Source organism: Ursus maritimus, unplaced genomic scaffold, assembly GCF_017311325.1.
Source record: "Ursus maritimus isolate PB19 unplaced genomic scaffold, ASM1731132v1 scaffold_17, whole genome shotgun sequence".
Taxonomy (NCBI): domain Eukaryota; kingdom Metazoa; phylum Chordata; class Mammalia; order Carnivora; family Ursidae; genus Ursus; species Ursus maritimus.
Window position 1 is genome coordinate 24,157,956 of NW_024424119.1, and position 15,095 is coordinate 24,173,050.

Consider the following 15,095-nt stretch of genomic DNA (forward strand, 5'->3'; position numbering starts at 1 on the left):
CCCCCCCCCCCCCGCCAGAAAGGAAGAGGACTTGATCTGGGCCAAAGGTCTAAGCCTCACTGACAATCCTCTTGAGTGAAATGGGGGGGGGGGGTCAGATAAGGGGTTGGGAGCAACACTTACAGCCCACATGTAGGAGGACTTGGTGGCGCAGGTGCCAAGAGTCACGGTGGAAGCAGGCATAGAGGCCACTATGGCCCAGTTCCAAGCCATGGAGCACAAGCTGAGAGCCATTGAGCAGGTCAGGGGCCAGGTCTGTCCCATTTACCCTCCATGTCACTGCTGCATCCCAGTTTGCTGTCCCACATGGCAGAGTCACATCGGAACCGAGGCGCTCATACTGCACGTGGGGTGCTTCTGTGGGGGGGGCAGGGAGAGCACAAGGCAAAAGTCATAGGTCACGGCCCTGCCTGGCACCACCAGGTGAATGTGCATAGATGAGAGCCTATGAGTGACAAGTCTAGGCCAAGAGGCTCTGTGTCTGATGGTGTGTGTGTCAGGAGATGAGGAGTGTGTAAAAGTTCTCTGTGGCTGTGAATGCCTCCAAATTTGTGTGTGTGTGTGTGCGCGCGCGTGCGTGCGCGTGTGTCTGGGGATTTTGTGCGTGAATGGGTGATCTTCGGTGTGTATGTGTGTGGGAGAAAGTTTGTGTAGAGTGCTGGGAGGGGTTAAATCTCAGTGAAAACCCAGTTCACCTCCAGTCACTAGGTCCTTTAGAAAGTTTTCTTGACCCCCGTGACCCTAACCTCTTGCCACCTACAGGCCCAGCCCCAATCACTGACATCTGCTACCCAGGCAGGCTGGCGCTGAGGGGCCCTACTTCTGGACTCTTTTCTCTGTCTCTTGTCCCCATCTTTGTCTCCTGTCCTGCCTCTCTCCCTCCCACTCTGACCCCCCCGACACGCTGCCCTTAACCTGCCCCACTGCAGCCATCCAGAGCTCGGGTAGCAGCAGAAGGGAGATCCAGGTTGGGAGCCTAGGGAACTCCTTGCAGCTATCAACTTTGTGAGACAGGAACTGCTGGGGTTGGGGGGGTGGGGAGCGGGGGAGTGCTGGGGCCGTGAGAGCTCTCTGACCATTCCTCTCCTGCCCCCAGGAGGGGCCTGTCAAAGCCAAAAGCAAACCCCAGCCCTGGCCTCGGCAACCCAGGCGTGATGGACTGAACCCAGGAGACTGGAGTGGAAGGGTGGGAGGGAGCACCTGTCGAGAGGCAGCACTAGGTGGGGGAGGTGAACAGGACACAGAAAATAGGAGACTCCGATCTACAGACAACAGAGGAGAGGCAGGCATGCAGAGCTGGGTGATATGACTCTGATCTCCTCATTCCTCGTCCTGCCCCCCAAGCCTGGAAGGACAGATGCTTCCCTGGTCTTGGCCAGATCTGTGGAGTGAGGGTGGGAGGGGAAGAGCGAGTGGGAGGGGGGCAGCGGTGGAGGGGGGGCTGCGGGATCCCTCGTTAACACTCGGTTACATCTCCCCTCCAGAGAGCCACCCTGCTGAGTTGGGGGATTTTCAGAGGCAATTCCTGTTAACGAGCCAATTAACTTGGGCCAGTGGCCTCTTAATTAGACTTGTTAACACCACCAGGACTGCAGGGGGTAGGGATCCCCCTATGCCACCAGTCACCCCCTCCCTCCGTTGCAGCCCCCTCCCCAGTACTGTTTTTCTCTGTGCTGGAACATCTGTCCCTGTTTGCTGCCTCTGTCACCCTTCCTGTGCCAGGGTCTCTCTGTGTCTTCCGGTCCTCCCCCCCTCCCCGGCCTGCCTCTGTCTTGCCCTTCTCTGAGCCTCTCGGTCCCTGTCCCCTGTTACAGGAGAGGGAAGCAGGAAACCCAGCCAGCCTTGACCACTCGTCTGTGGGGCTTGGGACCAGCCAAACAAAGGATGAACGGCGGAAGGGCGGTGGCTGGGGGCCTTGGAGGCCACAGCTGTGAAGCTGGACCAGAGACTGAATGGGGGCCTCCCCCTGACCAGAGGCCCAGTGTCCAAGGCTCAAGCCATAGAGCTCCCCCAATCCACCAGCCCTAGCCATTGAACCCCCCCTCAACCTCCCCTGTCAAAACCTGGAGCTTCCAGGAAACATGCCAAGCCCCTCTCTCTGAACCCACCCCCCCCCCACTAGCACAGACTCTGCATCCAGCTGCCTGAGGAGGAGGCTGAAAACTGACCGTAAGGGAGGGGGTGTGGCCACCAGGGTCCCAGCGGCAGCACGTCAACACTGACCAACAGCAGCTCAGAACTAACTTGGACCCAATGTGGTTCTTTAATACTGTGGGGCAGGTATAGCCACAAGATGAGGAAACAGCCACCCAACAGCACAACAAATACAATGACAATGGGATAATACTCCCAAGTCACCCTGTCTGCCTCACAAAGTAAACAGAAACACAACATGACAAACCAACAATGTAAGGGCAGGGCAGGAAGGAAAACATGACAACACAATGACAGAAGACAACTACAGGCCACAGTGCAGAGGTAGAAGGGGCAACGTGACATGACAATCACGTAAGACACACACTGTCACAAATGCTACAATAACACAACAACGGCAATACACACAGCCGTGCAACAGCTCCAAAGATGGCAATGATTTAATCCTTTGTCTCTGGACAGCTCTCCTCCCGCCCTGTGGGTGCCCCCACTGATGTGCTGTCCATTTCAGAAATTAAATCAAGCAGCAGGGGGAGGATGGGGTTCTTGGCCTTGACGCGGTGACAAATGCTCCAAAGGAATCAGCTGTGAAAAGGTTGTTAGAAGCCAGAATGAGAGACAGAGACAGGATGAGGTCATGGACATGGAGAACACAGAAGGACAGAGCTGACGGCTCCCTCACACCTGTGCACACGGGCTCACATGGGGACCACAGGCCGGAAACAGTCCCCCGGGCGTCCTAAGCAACTTCACATCACCACACACATAGGAGGAGGACAGTCACCACAAGAAGAGCAAACACACACAGAACAACAGTCCACAAGGTCACAGCCACACAGGGACACACTTCAGGGAGAGTTAACACTTAATACAAGATGGTCACACGCGTGCACAGGGAGGGCATGTCACCCAGAGGCACACTTACACATAATGGCCCAGCCTCACCTTGGAGAGACAATGTAACAGGGACACAAACATGCAGAGAGACAGAAACAAACTATCCAACTATCACCCAGGGTACAGTCCCAACCACAAGGACACAGCCCCACAAAGAGCATGGTCTCACATAAACAGACAACGTCACACACAGGGCACAGCCTCCAAGGATACAACCACACAGAGAAATGCATTCGAACAGGGACATGGTCTCATCCGCACAAGAACACAGCCTAACGGACAGCCTAATCCCCTCCCTTACTAGTTCTGAGGACAGTTACACACTCTCAGAGATGTGGACTTAACGCTCAAGCCCTTGGTCACTTGTGGCTCTGTCTTTACCCACAATACAGGGCAGGGGCCAAGCCGATGGGAGTGGCCACTGGCAGGTCCAAGCAGGTAAGATCAGCACAGGAGCCCAAGCCAGACTGACTGCAGGCAGGGGTTGATGGGCTGGCCTGGTGGTCCTTTCACCCCCTGCCCACTGGGGAGCAGCCCTGGGGTGGGCTAGGCTCTTTCCGGGTCTCAGTGTCAGTCTCACAAGGAAGAAGGCAAAGGAGCCTTGACCCACTGCCCTCCTTGAACCCACAGCCTTGAGGGTGGCAGAGTGTGCTCTGTGCCTGGGCCCCAGAGGTGCCCCCACCCTCTCTGCCTCTACCCAACCCACCCAAGGGTGGCGGGGAGCAGGACCCATCCAAGGAGAGAGCTCCCTACAACTCAGAGCTTGTTTGAGGAGTTTCTAGGTCAGACCGTATGCCAATGTAGCCATGTGAGGTCCTGCCTCAAATGCAGTTTGAGCGCTGGTGGTCAAGTTAAGAGAGCACCTGTTTCCCAGCAGGGGGGCAGCTTCTTGCTATGTGGGCTGTGGGAAGAACTCAGCCGTCCCTTGACAAATGGTAGCGGGAGGGCAGGAGGCCGCCAATGTCCACCCTGAGCAATCCCTGCCTCCTCCAACCATTCCAGCAGACTGACCCGGCCCCTTCCTTAGTGTGCTAGCCGTCTCCCACTGGTCACCCTGCCCGTCCCCCACATCTTGTTCTCAGTCTACCGTCTCTGTCTCCATCTTCCCTCTAGGATAAGGGAAAGTAGTCTTGGCCTCTTTCTCTCTCAGTGCCTTCCACTGCACCCCCACAAGCCCCCATTTCAAATGAAATCCCATTTCAAAGATACTATACAGGGCCCTACCCCTAGCAGACCCCAACTCCCACCCCAGCTGCCTGTACCCTACACCCACTCTAGTAGGAAGAGGACCAGATCACCAAGCCAGAGATCCCATCAGCACAGGACCATGTGGAGTGACTGGAGGACTGTGTATATAAGACAACATCACCGGGTCACCCAGCTTATCAGTGTCATGACTCACGGGTGTTTGTGTGTGACAATGCCAGCACGTGCCAGTGTGTGGTCTTTGGTGGACGCACACAGCTGTGTCAAGGAAGGCTCATGCTCAGCTCTAGGTGGGGGTCAGGAGGGAACACCACCCCGCCCCCCCAGAATCCTCTCCTCCAGCACTCACCCTGAGGACTGTGTCTCTGGGCGTAGACAACGGCGGCGGCGGCAGCGAGCACAGCACAGCAGGCCCACGGGACAGGAGCAGCCATCTGCTGGGAGAAATGGGGGTGGCGGGGGAAGGGGCAGCATCAACCCAGGCAGGAACCTCCTGGGGAGCCCCTCCCTGTTCTCAGGCAAGACTGGGAGATCCCAGCCCTAGGGCTAGGGGCACCTTGACCCCAAATGCCCTTCTTAATGGGGCTCAGGATTCTCCTTCAAGGAATAGAAAGCAACATTATTGGCATCTGTAGGCAAAGGTTTGCTAAGACGGTAGAAGGCAACGACAGTGGTTTGTCGTTCAATAAGGCTGCTAGCTGCAGGGTGGTAGTCGGCCATGGACGAGTTATGAAACACTGGTCATGCTAGGGCCATTTTTCTAAAAAAAAAAAAAAATAACTTTACTGGTGAGGTTGGCTAATTAGCTATAAGCACTGCAAACCAAAAGGGTAATGTTTGAACTTAACAGGAGGTCTGTACTTCTCCAAATTGCCTTGAATGGAAGGCCCCCTGCTGTGCTCCTGGGGAGAGAGCCTGAAACCCGGAGGCTCTGAAGCCCCTCGTGTCTGCACCCCCCCACCCCTCCGTGAGCCTTGCCACCGGGCTCTGCACCCCCCCACCCCTCCGTGAGCCTTGCCACCGGGCTCTGGGATGTTCACAGCAGCAGGGGACCAAGGTCAGATATGGCTTTTGCCTTAGTGTACAACGACCGTGAGACAAGGAGGGTATTTCACATCTAAGTCCTTGTCAGGGGCCCCAGCCCGTCCTTCACCCCAGACACATGCCCCAGGAGCCTGAGACCCTCAGCCCCGATGGACATCAGGGTCTACACACACCTCTGCAGGTACACAAAGCACAGACAGGATGTCCCCAGAAGCCAGGATGGATCCAGGGGTCCCCTAATCTGCTGTCCTTCTTTGTGGGGTCCAACTGCCTGCTCCCCACCGTACCCCCACACATGATCACACCTGAGGGCAGGGAAATAACAATTTCCTGCAGAAGAAAGGCCTCAAATATGACTCTCCTACCCCAGTGTGAAGAGAGAAGGGGACTGTCAACCAGACAGAAACAGAGATCTAGAGAGGAATACAGCCAGACACTCAAGCAGGGTGAGTGGTGCTGTCAGAGATATAGCCTGACACACAGCCAAGACACTGCCCAAAACAACCAGAGTCCGAGAGAAAGAGCTCCACGCACAACTGGAGATACACTAGAGATACTGTGTGAGGCACCATCAGAGAAGCCAGAGAAACGGGTAGCTGTGACCCGATAAGCAGGCAGAGGCATGGCCAGAGAAAGACGGACACACAACCAAAGGGTCCCCCAGAAATACTGGAAAAGGCTCAGCCAGACGCAAGCACACATACCCTCAGAGAAAGAGCAAGAAACAGGCACAGAAACCATCAGCGACATAGCAGGAGAGCTAGAGACACTGTCAGAAACCACGGCCAGAGAAACTGCCTGACACACAAGCAGAGAAATACCAGAGAAACTGATAGACACAAACAGGCATACACCCAAAAAAACAGCTAGAAAGAGAGCCAGAGACATGGCCAGATGCTCAGTCAGGAAGTATCCACACCACTAAAAACACTGCCAGGGACACTCAGACACACAGACACACTGCCAGACACAGCCAGAGACACTGTCAGAAATACTGCCAGACAAACAGCCAGACATACAGCCGAGAACTGCCAGAGAAACTGCAAACAGAGCTGCAGTAGGGAGGAGACAAACGTGGGTGTCAGCCCGCAGCGGTGAGTGTGAGAGCTGGAGAGAATCTGACTTCCGGGGGCTCCTTTATGGGACAGGGCTCTTGCCCGCCCATGGCTTCACTTAGCCCTCCCTGGGCAGGTCCCCCACCTGCACCTGGTTTCCTCCAGCCACAGCAGCAGGTGCTCTGACTGCCCTCCCTGGCACAGCTTGGCCCTCTAGGCCCCAGGTGGCTTTGGCTATCCCTCCCACATCAGTGACTCCCAGGGCCTTAGCTACCACTTGGCCTGGCTCCCCCTGACCCTCAGCCACTCCCCTATCTTCAACTACTCCTCAGGCCTAGAAGGTTAAGACAATGGCCAACGTCACAGTCAGCAAGCAGTGGGGCCAGGAAATGAACCCAGGGACTGTGTGAATTCAGAAGGAGGGAATGAGGAAGGGAGAGAGAGAGAAATAGAGAGAGGCAAGAGGCTACAGGCCTACCTGGTTCCCCACCTCCACCCTTGCAGGTAGCCCTCAGCTGCTCCCCCACCATCTCCACCATCTGTCCGTGCCTTTCTCCTCACAGCCTGGAAGATAACCTCAGTGCCAGGCCCCACTGCCCACCACATGGGGGCAGGAATCAGGGCCCAGGGAGGCAGAAGGGACCAAGGTTACATCACAGGATGGAAGAGGGACAGGGTGGCCCTCTGCTCCCAGCTCCTTCTTGGCCCCAGTTGGGGGAGCAGGGGCAAGAAGACAGACTGGCATGAGTGTGCATGCATACAAGCGTGCACACACGTGCGTGCGCACACACACACGCACACACACACACACATAGGCCCCCTCAGGGGGAGGGGTGGCTTCTTCATCAAAGTCGCCTCCATCAGCCCGATGAGTTACTGTAAGGGCCGGGCCTTGGGCCAACGGGGCTGCAGCCATGGGAGACGGGCGCTGCCGAGAGCGCGAGTGCTGCAGAGTGGGGGGTGGGGTACCGAAACAGACACTGCATGGCTGGGGGCACCCAGAAAAGGCAAAGACCCAGGGAAGGGGGGAGCAAAGAGGCAGGGAGAGAGAGAAAGCCATGAGCCAAGACCCAGGGGACAAGTGAGACCAAGATAGGGAGAAATGGGAAAAGAGACCCAGGAAGAGACATGGGGGACCACAGGGGCTAGGCAGAGATTCATGGGCAGAGGAAGGGACAGATCCAGAAAGGGTCTCTGTGCTCATTCTAGAGCATCCCTCTAAGCACACCTAGCTCCCCCCGTGCAAAGGGAGGATGATGTCAGTGCAGTCTCCCTGGAGGCTGCAGGACTTCTCCCTGGCAGGCCAGGAGTACAGCCCCCAGAGAATAACGGAAGACTAAAACCCCACCCTACCCCGCCCCATCTCTGCTCCTGCAGATCCAGAAAGACCCAAGCCAATTTCACTCCCCCCTTCCCTCAGAGTCCCAGCTGGGGCCATTCCCAGGTAGGGAAGCTGAGGCCAGAGGCATCTAGGCTCTACCTCCACCCTGCCCTGGTTCATCTCGGGCCACCCATCCCAGGGCAAAGAGCATCTTCCCCAAGAATTTTCCAAGTCCACACCCCATGGCTCTGGGATAAATCTGGAGGATAAATCCCATAAAGCCTCAGATAGGGCCTGTGCAAACTGGCTGAAGCTCTCTGCAGACCCCTCCACCGGCCAGCCTGGCCTCTAGCCCCAGCCCCACAATGAGGAGGCAACAGAGGGCACTCCACCAACAAGAAAGGAGGCCAGTACCTAGCAGCCCACACCCTCTGTTAGCACAAGGAGCCCAGCACCTCTCCTGACACAGAACCTCACAGTGTCATCATTATACACACACAGGTGACACATCAAGAGACAAATCCTGGGCCCCCAATTTACTGTCACTGTCCCACTGTGAAACAAAGACACCAGTACACAGTGAGAACAACACCCAGTGAAAATGACACATTTGTATAGTTGACAATGGCACACAGGGGTGCTGACAATCATTATAGTGACAATGCAGTGACTGACAGTCATAAATAATGACACCAACAAATGGGCCAATGACACCTGTTGCCACGGACACAATCAAAGTGACAATAACCCCAGAATCAAAGATGCAATGAAACTGACAGTAACATCGAGGAACAATGACGGTGCATCCACAGTACTACTGGGATGCTGACAGCCAGACTCAGTAACGTGGACAGTCACACAGAGTAACAGCAGCCCACAGTAATCCTGGCACCACGGAGGTTGATGACCACTAGCTGTGACTCCCACAGACACAGTGACAGGCTCCAGATTAGGGACCTCAATCACTCAGTTTCTGAGTCTGGCTTAAAATCCAGGGCCCGAGGGGCGCCTGGGTAGCTCAGTCGTTAAGCGACTGCCTTCGGCTCAGGCTCAGGGCATGATCCCGGAGTTCTGGGATCGAGCCCCACATCAGGCTCCTTCCCTGGGAGCCTGCTTCTTCCTCTCCCACTCCCTCTGCTTGTGTTCCCTCTCTCGCTGGCTGTCTCTCTCTTTGCCAAATAAATAAATAAAATCTTAAAAAAAAAAAAAAAAAGAATTCAGGGCCCAAGATCCCTCTTGCCAGACCCGCAAGGTCCCAGGTACCCTGTGCCCCCAACCCTCACCCCTTGACCAGGTGAAGGCATGACCGCGTTTGGAGAGCTCCCATTTATCCCTACAGCAGGTTCCATAGGCCCAACCCTCAGGAATCCCGGCCACAAGCAGAGTAGGAGGGGGATCTAAGCACCACTGGCTGCGGCCCAGCTCTGTGTGTGAGTGTGGGTGTGCAACAGTACGCTCTGACATCGGGGCGTTAGCTGGCGTGGGTGTGCTGACGGTCAGGTAGGCTCACTCTGATCTGAACAATAAATGAGCAGCTAGGGCCCGTGTGGTATGCCCCAAAATTGAAATCCAACCGAAGTCACTGGCCTGCACTACCCACCCAGGGTCTCGGACCAGGGTGAGGTCAGGAACATTCATATCTGCGGGAGGGCATCTAACCCACAGCATGGCCAAGGTGACATTTCCACAGCTTCTTGTCCGCTAGGTAACCCCAAACTCCAGAATCCCTCAGCGTAAGGGAAAAGACACTTTGTCCTAGGGCCTCGCCCCCTTCCCTCTCCCCACAACAGCCGTAGAGGACCCATCCTGAGAAAAGGCAAGAACACAGGACAGGGGACAGCATGGACTGACTCAAAAGCCTAGGAAACTCTAGAGGCCTCAGACCTGCAGAGGAATTAGGGTGAAGCAACAGAGACACCTTCACTTGGAGGTGGAGAGAGAAAATGAGAGAGCAGGGGCAGAGACAGAGACAAGGATGTGGTGGGCAAGGAGGAGCAGCACTGGCCGACAGAGAGCCTGGGAGAGACAGTCAGGGCTGGCTGGAAGCTCCAGGAGGGGGAGGAGGGGCTGAGACCAAGAGGCCCCCAGATCCCACCAGGCCTAGGCAGCCTGGACAGCGTGGGCGGTGGGGGCGGGGGCAGAGGCCTGAGCAGTCCAGAGGGTGTGTGTGTGTGGGGGGGTATAGGCTGAGGAGGGAGGCCTGGCCCCTGGCTGCTGGCCCGGCAGACCCCCCACCGGGGAGGGGGTGGGCCTGGGTCAGGGGCCAACTCCTGGGGCTGGGGCTGGCTGGCCACTGGGCAGGCTCCCATTCCCTGTGGTGTCTCTACCTCCTATCTCTGAGTTTCTTGTCTCTGGCTTGTTCTCTCTGAATCCGCACCTGGCCCTCCTCTCAGCTATTGATGCCCCCATCCCAAGGGGCATAGGAGCCGTGCCTGGGTTCAGGATTCAAGCCTTATCTTCTCCTGGGCTACCACATCTCCACCCACTCCAGGGTCAAGCCCCAGTGTTCAGGGGAAAGGACCCCACCCAAATGTAGGCCCCCATCTCCTCCCATAGAAGGGGGCAGGAGAAGCTCAGCACCAGTGGGAGGGGGGCCAGGAGGGAGGCAGGGGGATCAGTCCCCCAGCTCCAGCCGCTGGCTGAGGTTGTGGAAAAGGAGGCGGCCCAATGTGAGTGAGTTGGGGGGGGTATCCGCACCTGCTATTGTGACCTCCACAGCCGGAGATGGGGGCCTGGGGGGGACAAGATTCCAATGGATTTTGGCAGCAGCCCGGACTCTGAATGCTCAAACCCCCCCATCTCCAGCCTCTTGCACCGTGGGGACCCTGAGATCAGCATGTGCATGCCCTTCTGCACGTGTGTGCAGGCGTGTTGCGGGGGGAGCCTGTGGCCTTCCCATGGTGGGCCTGGCTGGGCAGCGGGGAGGTGCCTGGGGGAGGGGGGAATCTGAATCAACCAGCCCATGCCCACAATGTGGAGCCCTACTCAGGGCCCCGCATGCTGCCTGATGATCTGGCATGGGCTTGTATACGCACGTATTTGCAGGCCTGGGCTTAAGCAACCCTCTAGGTGCAAAAGGTCTGTGCTTTCTCCCTCGAAAGTCATCTGGACCAGCCCCCTGCCCTTCAAATGGGGAAGAGGAAGGAGCAGATCAATGCATATCTTCCCTATGGGCACATGGGCTCTGGACAACAATCACCAAATCCCCTAGCCCCAGTCCAGGGTCTCTGCTGGCTTCTAGAAGAATCAGGAGGACCACTCTACCTAGAAAAGGGCCATGCACCAGTCTAAGTTTTCAGAGAGTGGGGGCTGCTTCTCTTGGAGGGACAGACTACCGTAGCAGGCGGTTAGACAGCTGGAAGAACTCCCATGCATTGGTGGGGGATGGGCAGAGCAACAGGGTTGAATGAGACTTCCCTTAGCTGGGGGTGGGATGCTCCCAGCTGATGAAGAAGGGCAGGAAGGAGGCTGCAGGCCCCTTCATGAAGAGAGAAGGATGGACAGAATAGCTTACCAGACTTGGGGGCTGGGACAAAGACCTATTTGCCTCAGCATCTCTCACTACACCCCATCCCTGGCCCCATCACTGCTACGGTGCTGACACACCCTCGAAGGCCTATGCTTGCAAGCCTGTGTGTGTGTGTGTGTGTGCACGCGCGCGCACACACACGGGGGTGGGGTGGGGGGCAGGGGCGGTGTTGTATATGAAGCGTTGGTTTCCAACAAAAAGAACTGAAGATGGTCTTTCTGCCAGAGCTCGAGTTGAGTGGGGGGGAACAGAAACTTTGCCTATCTTCAAGTCACAGTGTCTTGTTCTCCCTGCCCCCCTAACATGCACACACACTGCACACACTACTTCTGAGGAAGCTTCTGGTCTGCTGGGCAAAAGCAAGCCATCCTTCCTCCCCCTTACTCCCTCCTCGCAGTGGGGAGGCCAGAGCAATCTGTTCCTGATGGGTAAACATCGGCAAGAGTACGTGCGCACACATGCTCACGCACACCAGCAATTCAGGGTCACGCAGCACCAGTGCTCATTTCTCCCCGAGATGTAGCACACACTTGGACTCCCACTACCACCTGGCAGAGCTCCCCGAAGCCCTCCCTCCCTCCACATACACTCGGCCAGAGCTTCACAGACACACCCAGGCAGCCTCTCACAGACACTGGCACTCAGGGTTCACCGTCGTGACCACACATCTCGGCCTCCCACATGGACACCCACCGCCACAGCTTTGCACACGCTGTGCATGCACACACGTATTACAGTCACAGTCACACACACAGACTCTCACACGCGCTCGCTCAAAACAGTCCCAGTCTCACATATGGATGCCATCACACATTCAGAGCAGTCCATCTTCCACATAGATACCATCGCACCTTCGGAAACCCAGAGTCCCCCAGTCACCCTCAGCCTCTCAAGCTCCCACATCCAGCAGTGGGAAATACAAAGACCCACACTCACAACAGTCATTCCATGCTGGGACCTCGGATTCCTAGGCTGCACTTGGGGGGTGAAGGCTAAAGCTCAGGGTGGCCTAAGGAAGGAAGGAAGAGGGAAAGAGGAATTTTGTTGGTCCCTAAAAAGCAAGTAAATATGATAATTTCCTAGATGGCTCCTTCCACCCCTGACCCTGTCTTCCCAGCATTTGGGAATAAGCAGAGATCCAGGCCAGACATGGGGGCGGGGGGGAAGTGAGGAAGCTCCTGGGTGAAGAGATGGTGGCACTGGTAGTAGCAGGAGCCAGAAAACCCCAGAAATCAGCCCACTCCCCAGGCCCCTCTTGCCTCCCCTCAGCAACCCCTCTTCTCCAGGATGAGAATCAGCAATAGCTTTCAGCCTAGCCACCTGCTGTGTGATCCCAGACCTCTTCAAAACCTCTCTGTGCCCACAACTATCTATAGTGCACCTGACTGTCAGGCCTGGCTGCAAGAAGCAAGGTAAGGAGAAGGAGATGTGGCTCAGACCTCAACCCCCGCCCCTGCCAAGGCCCTGTCATCACTATCAGGCCAAGCCAGTGCTCCTCTAAATAACCACTGAGGACAAGAATCCTAAAGTGTCCTTGGACCCTGCAGCCCTGCCCCCCATCACAAGAAAGGACGCTGTGTCGCTGTCCAGGCAGAATGGAATCCAAGCTGTGCTGGCCAGGCCCCAACCTGGGGACAACTGGCAATGCTGTTGACATCCTCACCACTTACCACTCCAGGTGTAGTTTAGGTCCTGATGCCCTATCCTAAAGGGAGCATGACAGGCTCCAAAGAAGCCTCGCAGGGGAGCAGGACAGCAGAACAGCAGGACAGGGTGTAAGGAAACCAGGTAGGGCAATCCCATAAAGCCAGGTGATAGGGACTAGGGAAAACGGACAGTGCCAACAAAAGAAATCAGGCAGCAGTGTCTAGGGAAACCAGGTGACACGGCCCAAAAGAACACAAGCTGTGGGGACCAAATGAAACTAGGCAGTGGGGACTAAAGTTTGCTAGGAGGTGGGGACAAATGAAGCCAGGCAAGAGGCCCACAGGATGTGAGAAAAGAAAGATATCAAAAGCTCATCCCCCTCTGTGTAGATGTCACCCCCACACCCTGGGCCTCTCTCTCGGTAGTCCCCTTCCCACCCAGGTGGTGGTCCCCTCCCCCAGGCCAATGGACACAGCCAGAGCCCCCTCCTCTCTCAGAGGCCTGGGCCGATTGCAGCCAATGGGCCCCGGCCCCATCCCTGGGACCTCAGGAAGTCCCAGTCCCTCCCACCGGCTGCAGAGGCAGGGGGGCTGGGGGGGGGGGGAGAAAGAGAAGAGAGACAGCTTGGCAGGGGAGCGCGCCGAGAGCCCGCGGGGGCGGGGGCCGAGAAAGGAGCGGGAAGCTCCGAGGCGGGCCGGCGGGCGGGCGCGGGCGGGGGCGTCTCAGCGGCGGCAGTGGGGGTGACAATTCTCCGGCGCGGCCGCGCGCGCCCTGACCTGGGTCTCGGACAGGCGCCCCGTCGGTGCCTCCGGCGCTCCGTGGGTCCGCCCGGCAGCCCGGGGCATCGGCCCCCGGAGCTTGGGGCTGGGGCAGGAGGCCGGAGCCGGCCCAGGGTGGGGGGCAGGAGCCCCCGCAACAACACCGAGAGTGCGGGCGGGCGGGCTAGGGGGCCGGCTGAGCTGTGAGCAAGCGAGCGAGGCGGCAGAGCGGGCCGGGAGGAGGGAGGAAGGAGCGCGCGCGCGAGCGGCAGAGCAGGGCGAGCTAGCAGAGGGAGCGAGTGAGGGACGGCAGGCAGTGAGGTCATCCTTTGAATCTAATTGTCTGAGTCAGGAGGAGATGTGGCACTTGATGCTGGGGGAGGAGAGGGGGAAGGGACCCTCGGCTCGAGCCGCGGCCCCTCCTCACACCCAGGGCGGCCCGGGCCTCCCTTCCCCCGCCCAGGGCGAAGTTGCCTCAGGCCAACTCCGACCGACCCCTGCCTGTCTCAGGGCTGACTGACCTCCGCGGCCAGGGGGGAAGCAATAAGCCGTGAGATGTGGGACCAAGTCCCACATCACCCCCAGAGAGTGGCCTCTTCCTACTCTCTGGGGGTGATGGCGACCCCTGCCCAGGCCTAGGTCAGGGCCCTAAATTTCTGAGGTTAATGGGAGGCCCCCAAACCCACCTCCAGGTCTTATTCCTACCCTTTGAGGATAGAGGGAGAACTTCAGCCATCCTTTCAGGTTACCTCTGTGCACTTTAGGAGCATGGGGTCTCCAGTTCTATTCCCCAAGTTACTCCTTTCTCTGAGAATTTGGGGGAATCTGGGCATTGGACCCCGGCTCACCTTCCTGCCCTCCGAGAATGATAGTGCAGTGCCACCCAGTCTTCCAGTTACTGCACTTTGGGGGGCTTGAGGAACCCCAATTGACCCCAGAGGTCTCCCTATTCTGCACGCCCAACTCTTCAGGAAGGGCAACAACCAGGTCAGATTCCAGGGCTATTCTATGGTGGGGGTGAAGAGAGACAAGACGGGCCCTGGGCCTGTTAGGTATGCACACCCATGCACGCACATATAAGCACATGTGCACATGTGTAAACACACTGGGGGGAGCACCAAGCAGCTGGGGATGCTCACACCAAGGACCACACACCCCTCCCCTCACCCCATGGGGGAGGGGTGATAAATATTTAAGGGGCTTTTAGCTCAGAAGGGGCTGAAGCTGGAGGAGGGAGGGGGATCCACGATGCCTGATTAATGGGGTTACAGGCTTGGATCAATCCATCTGCCCGCTGCTCCCTGCTCTCTCCTCCCTCCTCCTCCCTCTCCCTCCCTCCCTCGGCCTAATGCGCTTTATCAGGAGACGCTTTTCTGACTTGGCAGCGTCGGGTGTTTTAAATAGACCCATTTAGAGCAGGGGTTGGGGGAGAAAGGGGGGGAAGGGAGACAGAGATTGAGAGAGGCTGGGAGACAGAGACGATT

At 57.3% G+C, this 15,095-nt stretch overlaps 1 protein-coding gene across 4 annotated transcripts in view; it reads right to left on the reverse strand.

The window, feature by feature from the left end:
* CNTFR (ciliary neurotrophic factor receptor) overlaps window positions 1-15,095 on the reverse strand; it is a 43,169-nt gene that overhangs the window by 13,287 nt on the left and 14,787 nt on the right. For 3 of the 4 annotated variants that reach the window (XM_008695142.2, XM_040631543.1, XM_040631545.1), the window contains exons 3-4: window positions 4,607-4,691; window positions 124-357 (exon numbers count right to left, since the gene is read on the reverse strand). In XM_008695142.2, the coding sequence (XP_008693364.1) occupies window positions 124-357; window positions 4,607-4,691 (319 nt within the window). Of the gene's footprint in view, window positions 1-123; window positions 358-4,606; window positions 4,695-15,095 lie in introns of all 4 variants that reach the window. The other variant, XM_040631544.1, reaches the window with a different exon arrangement.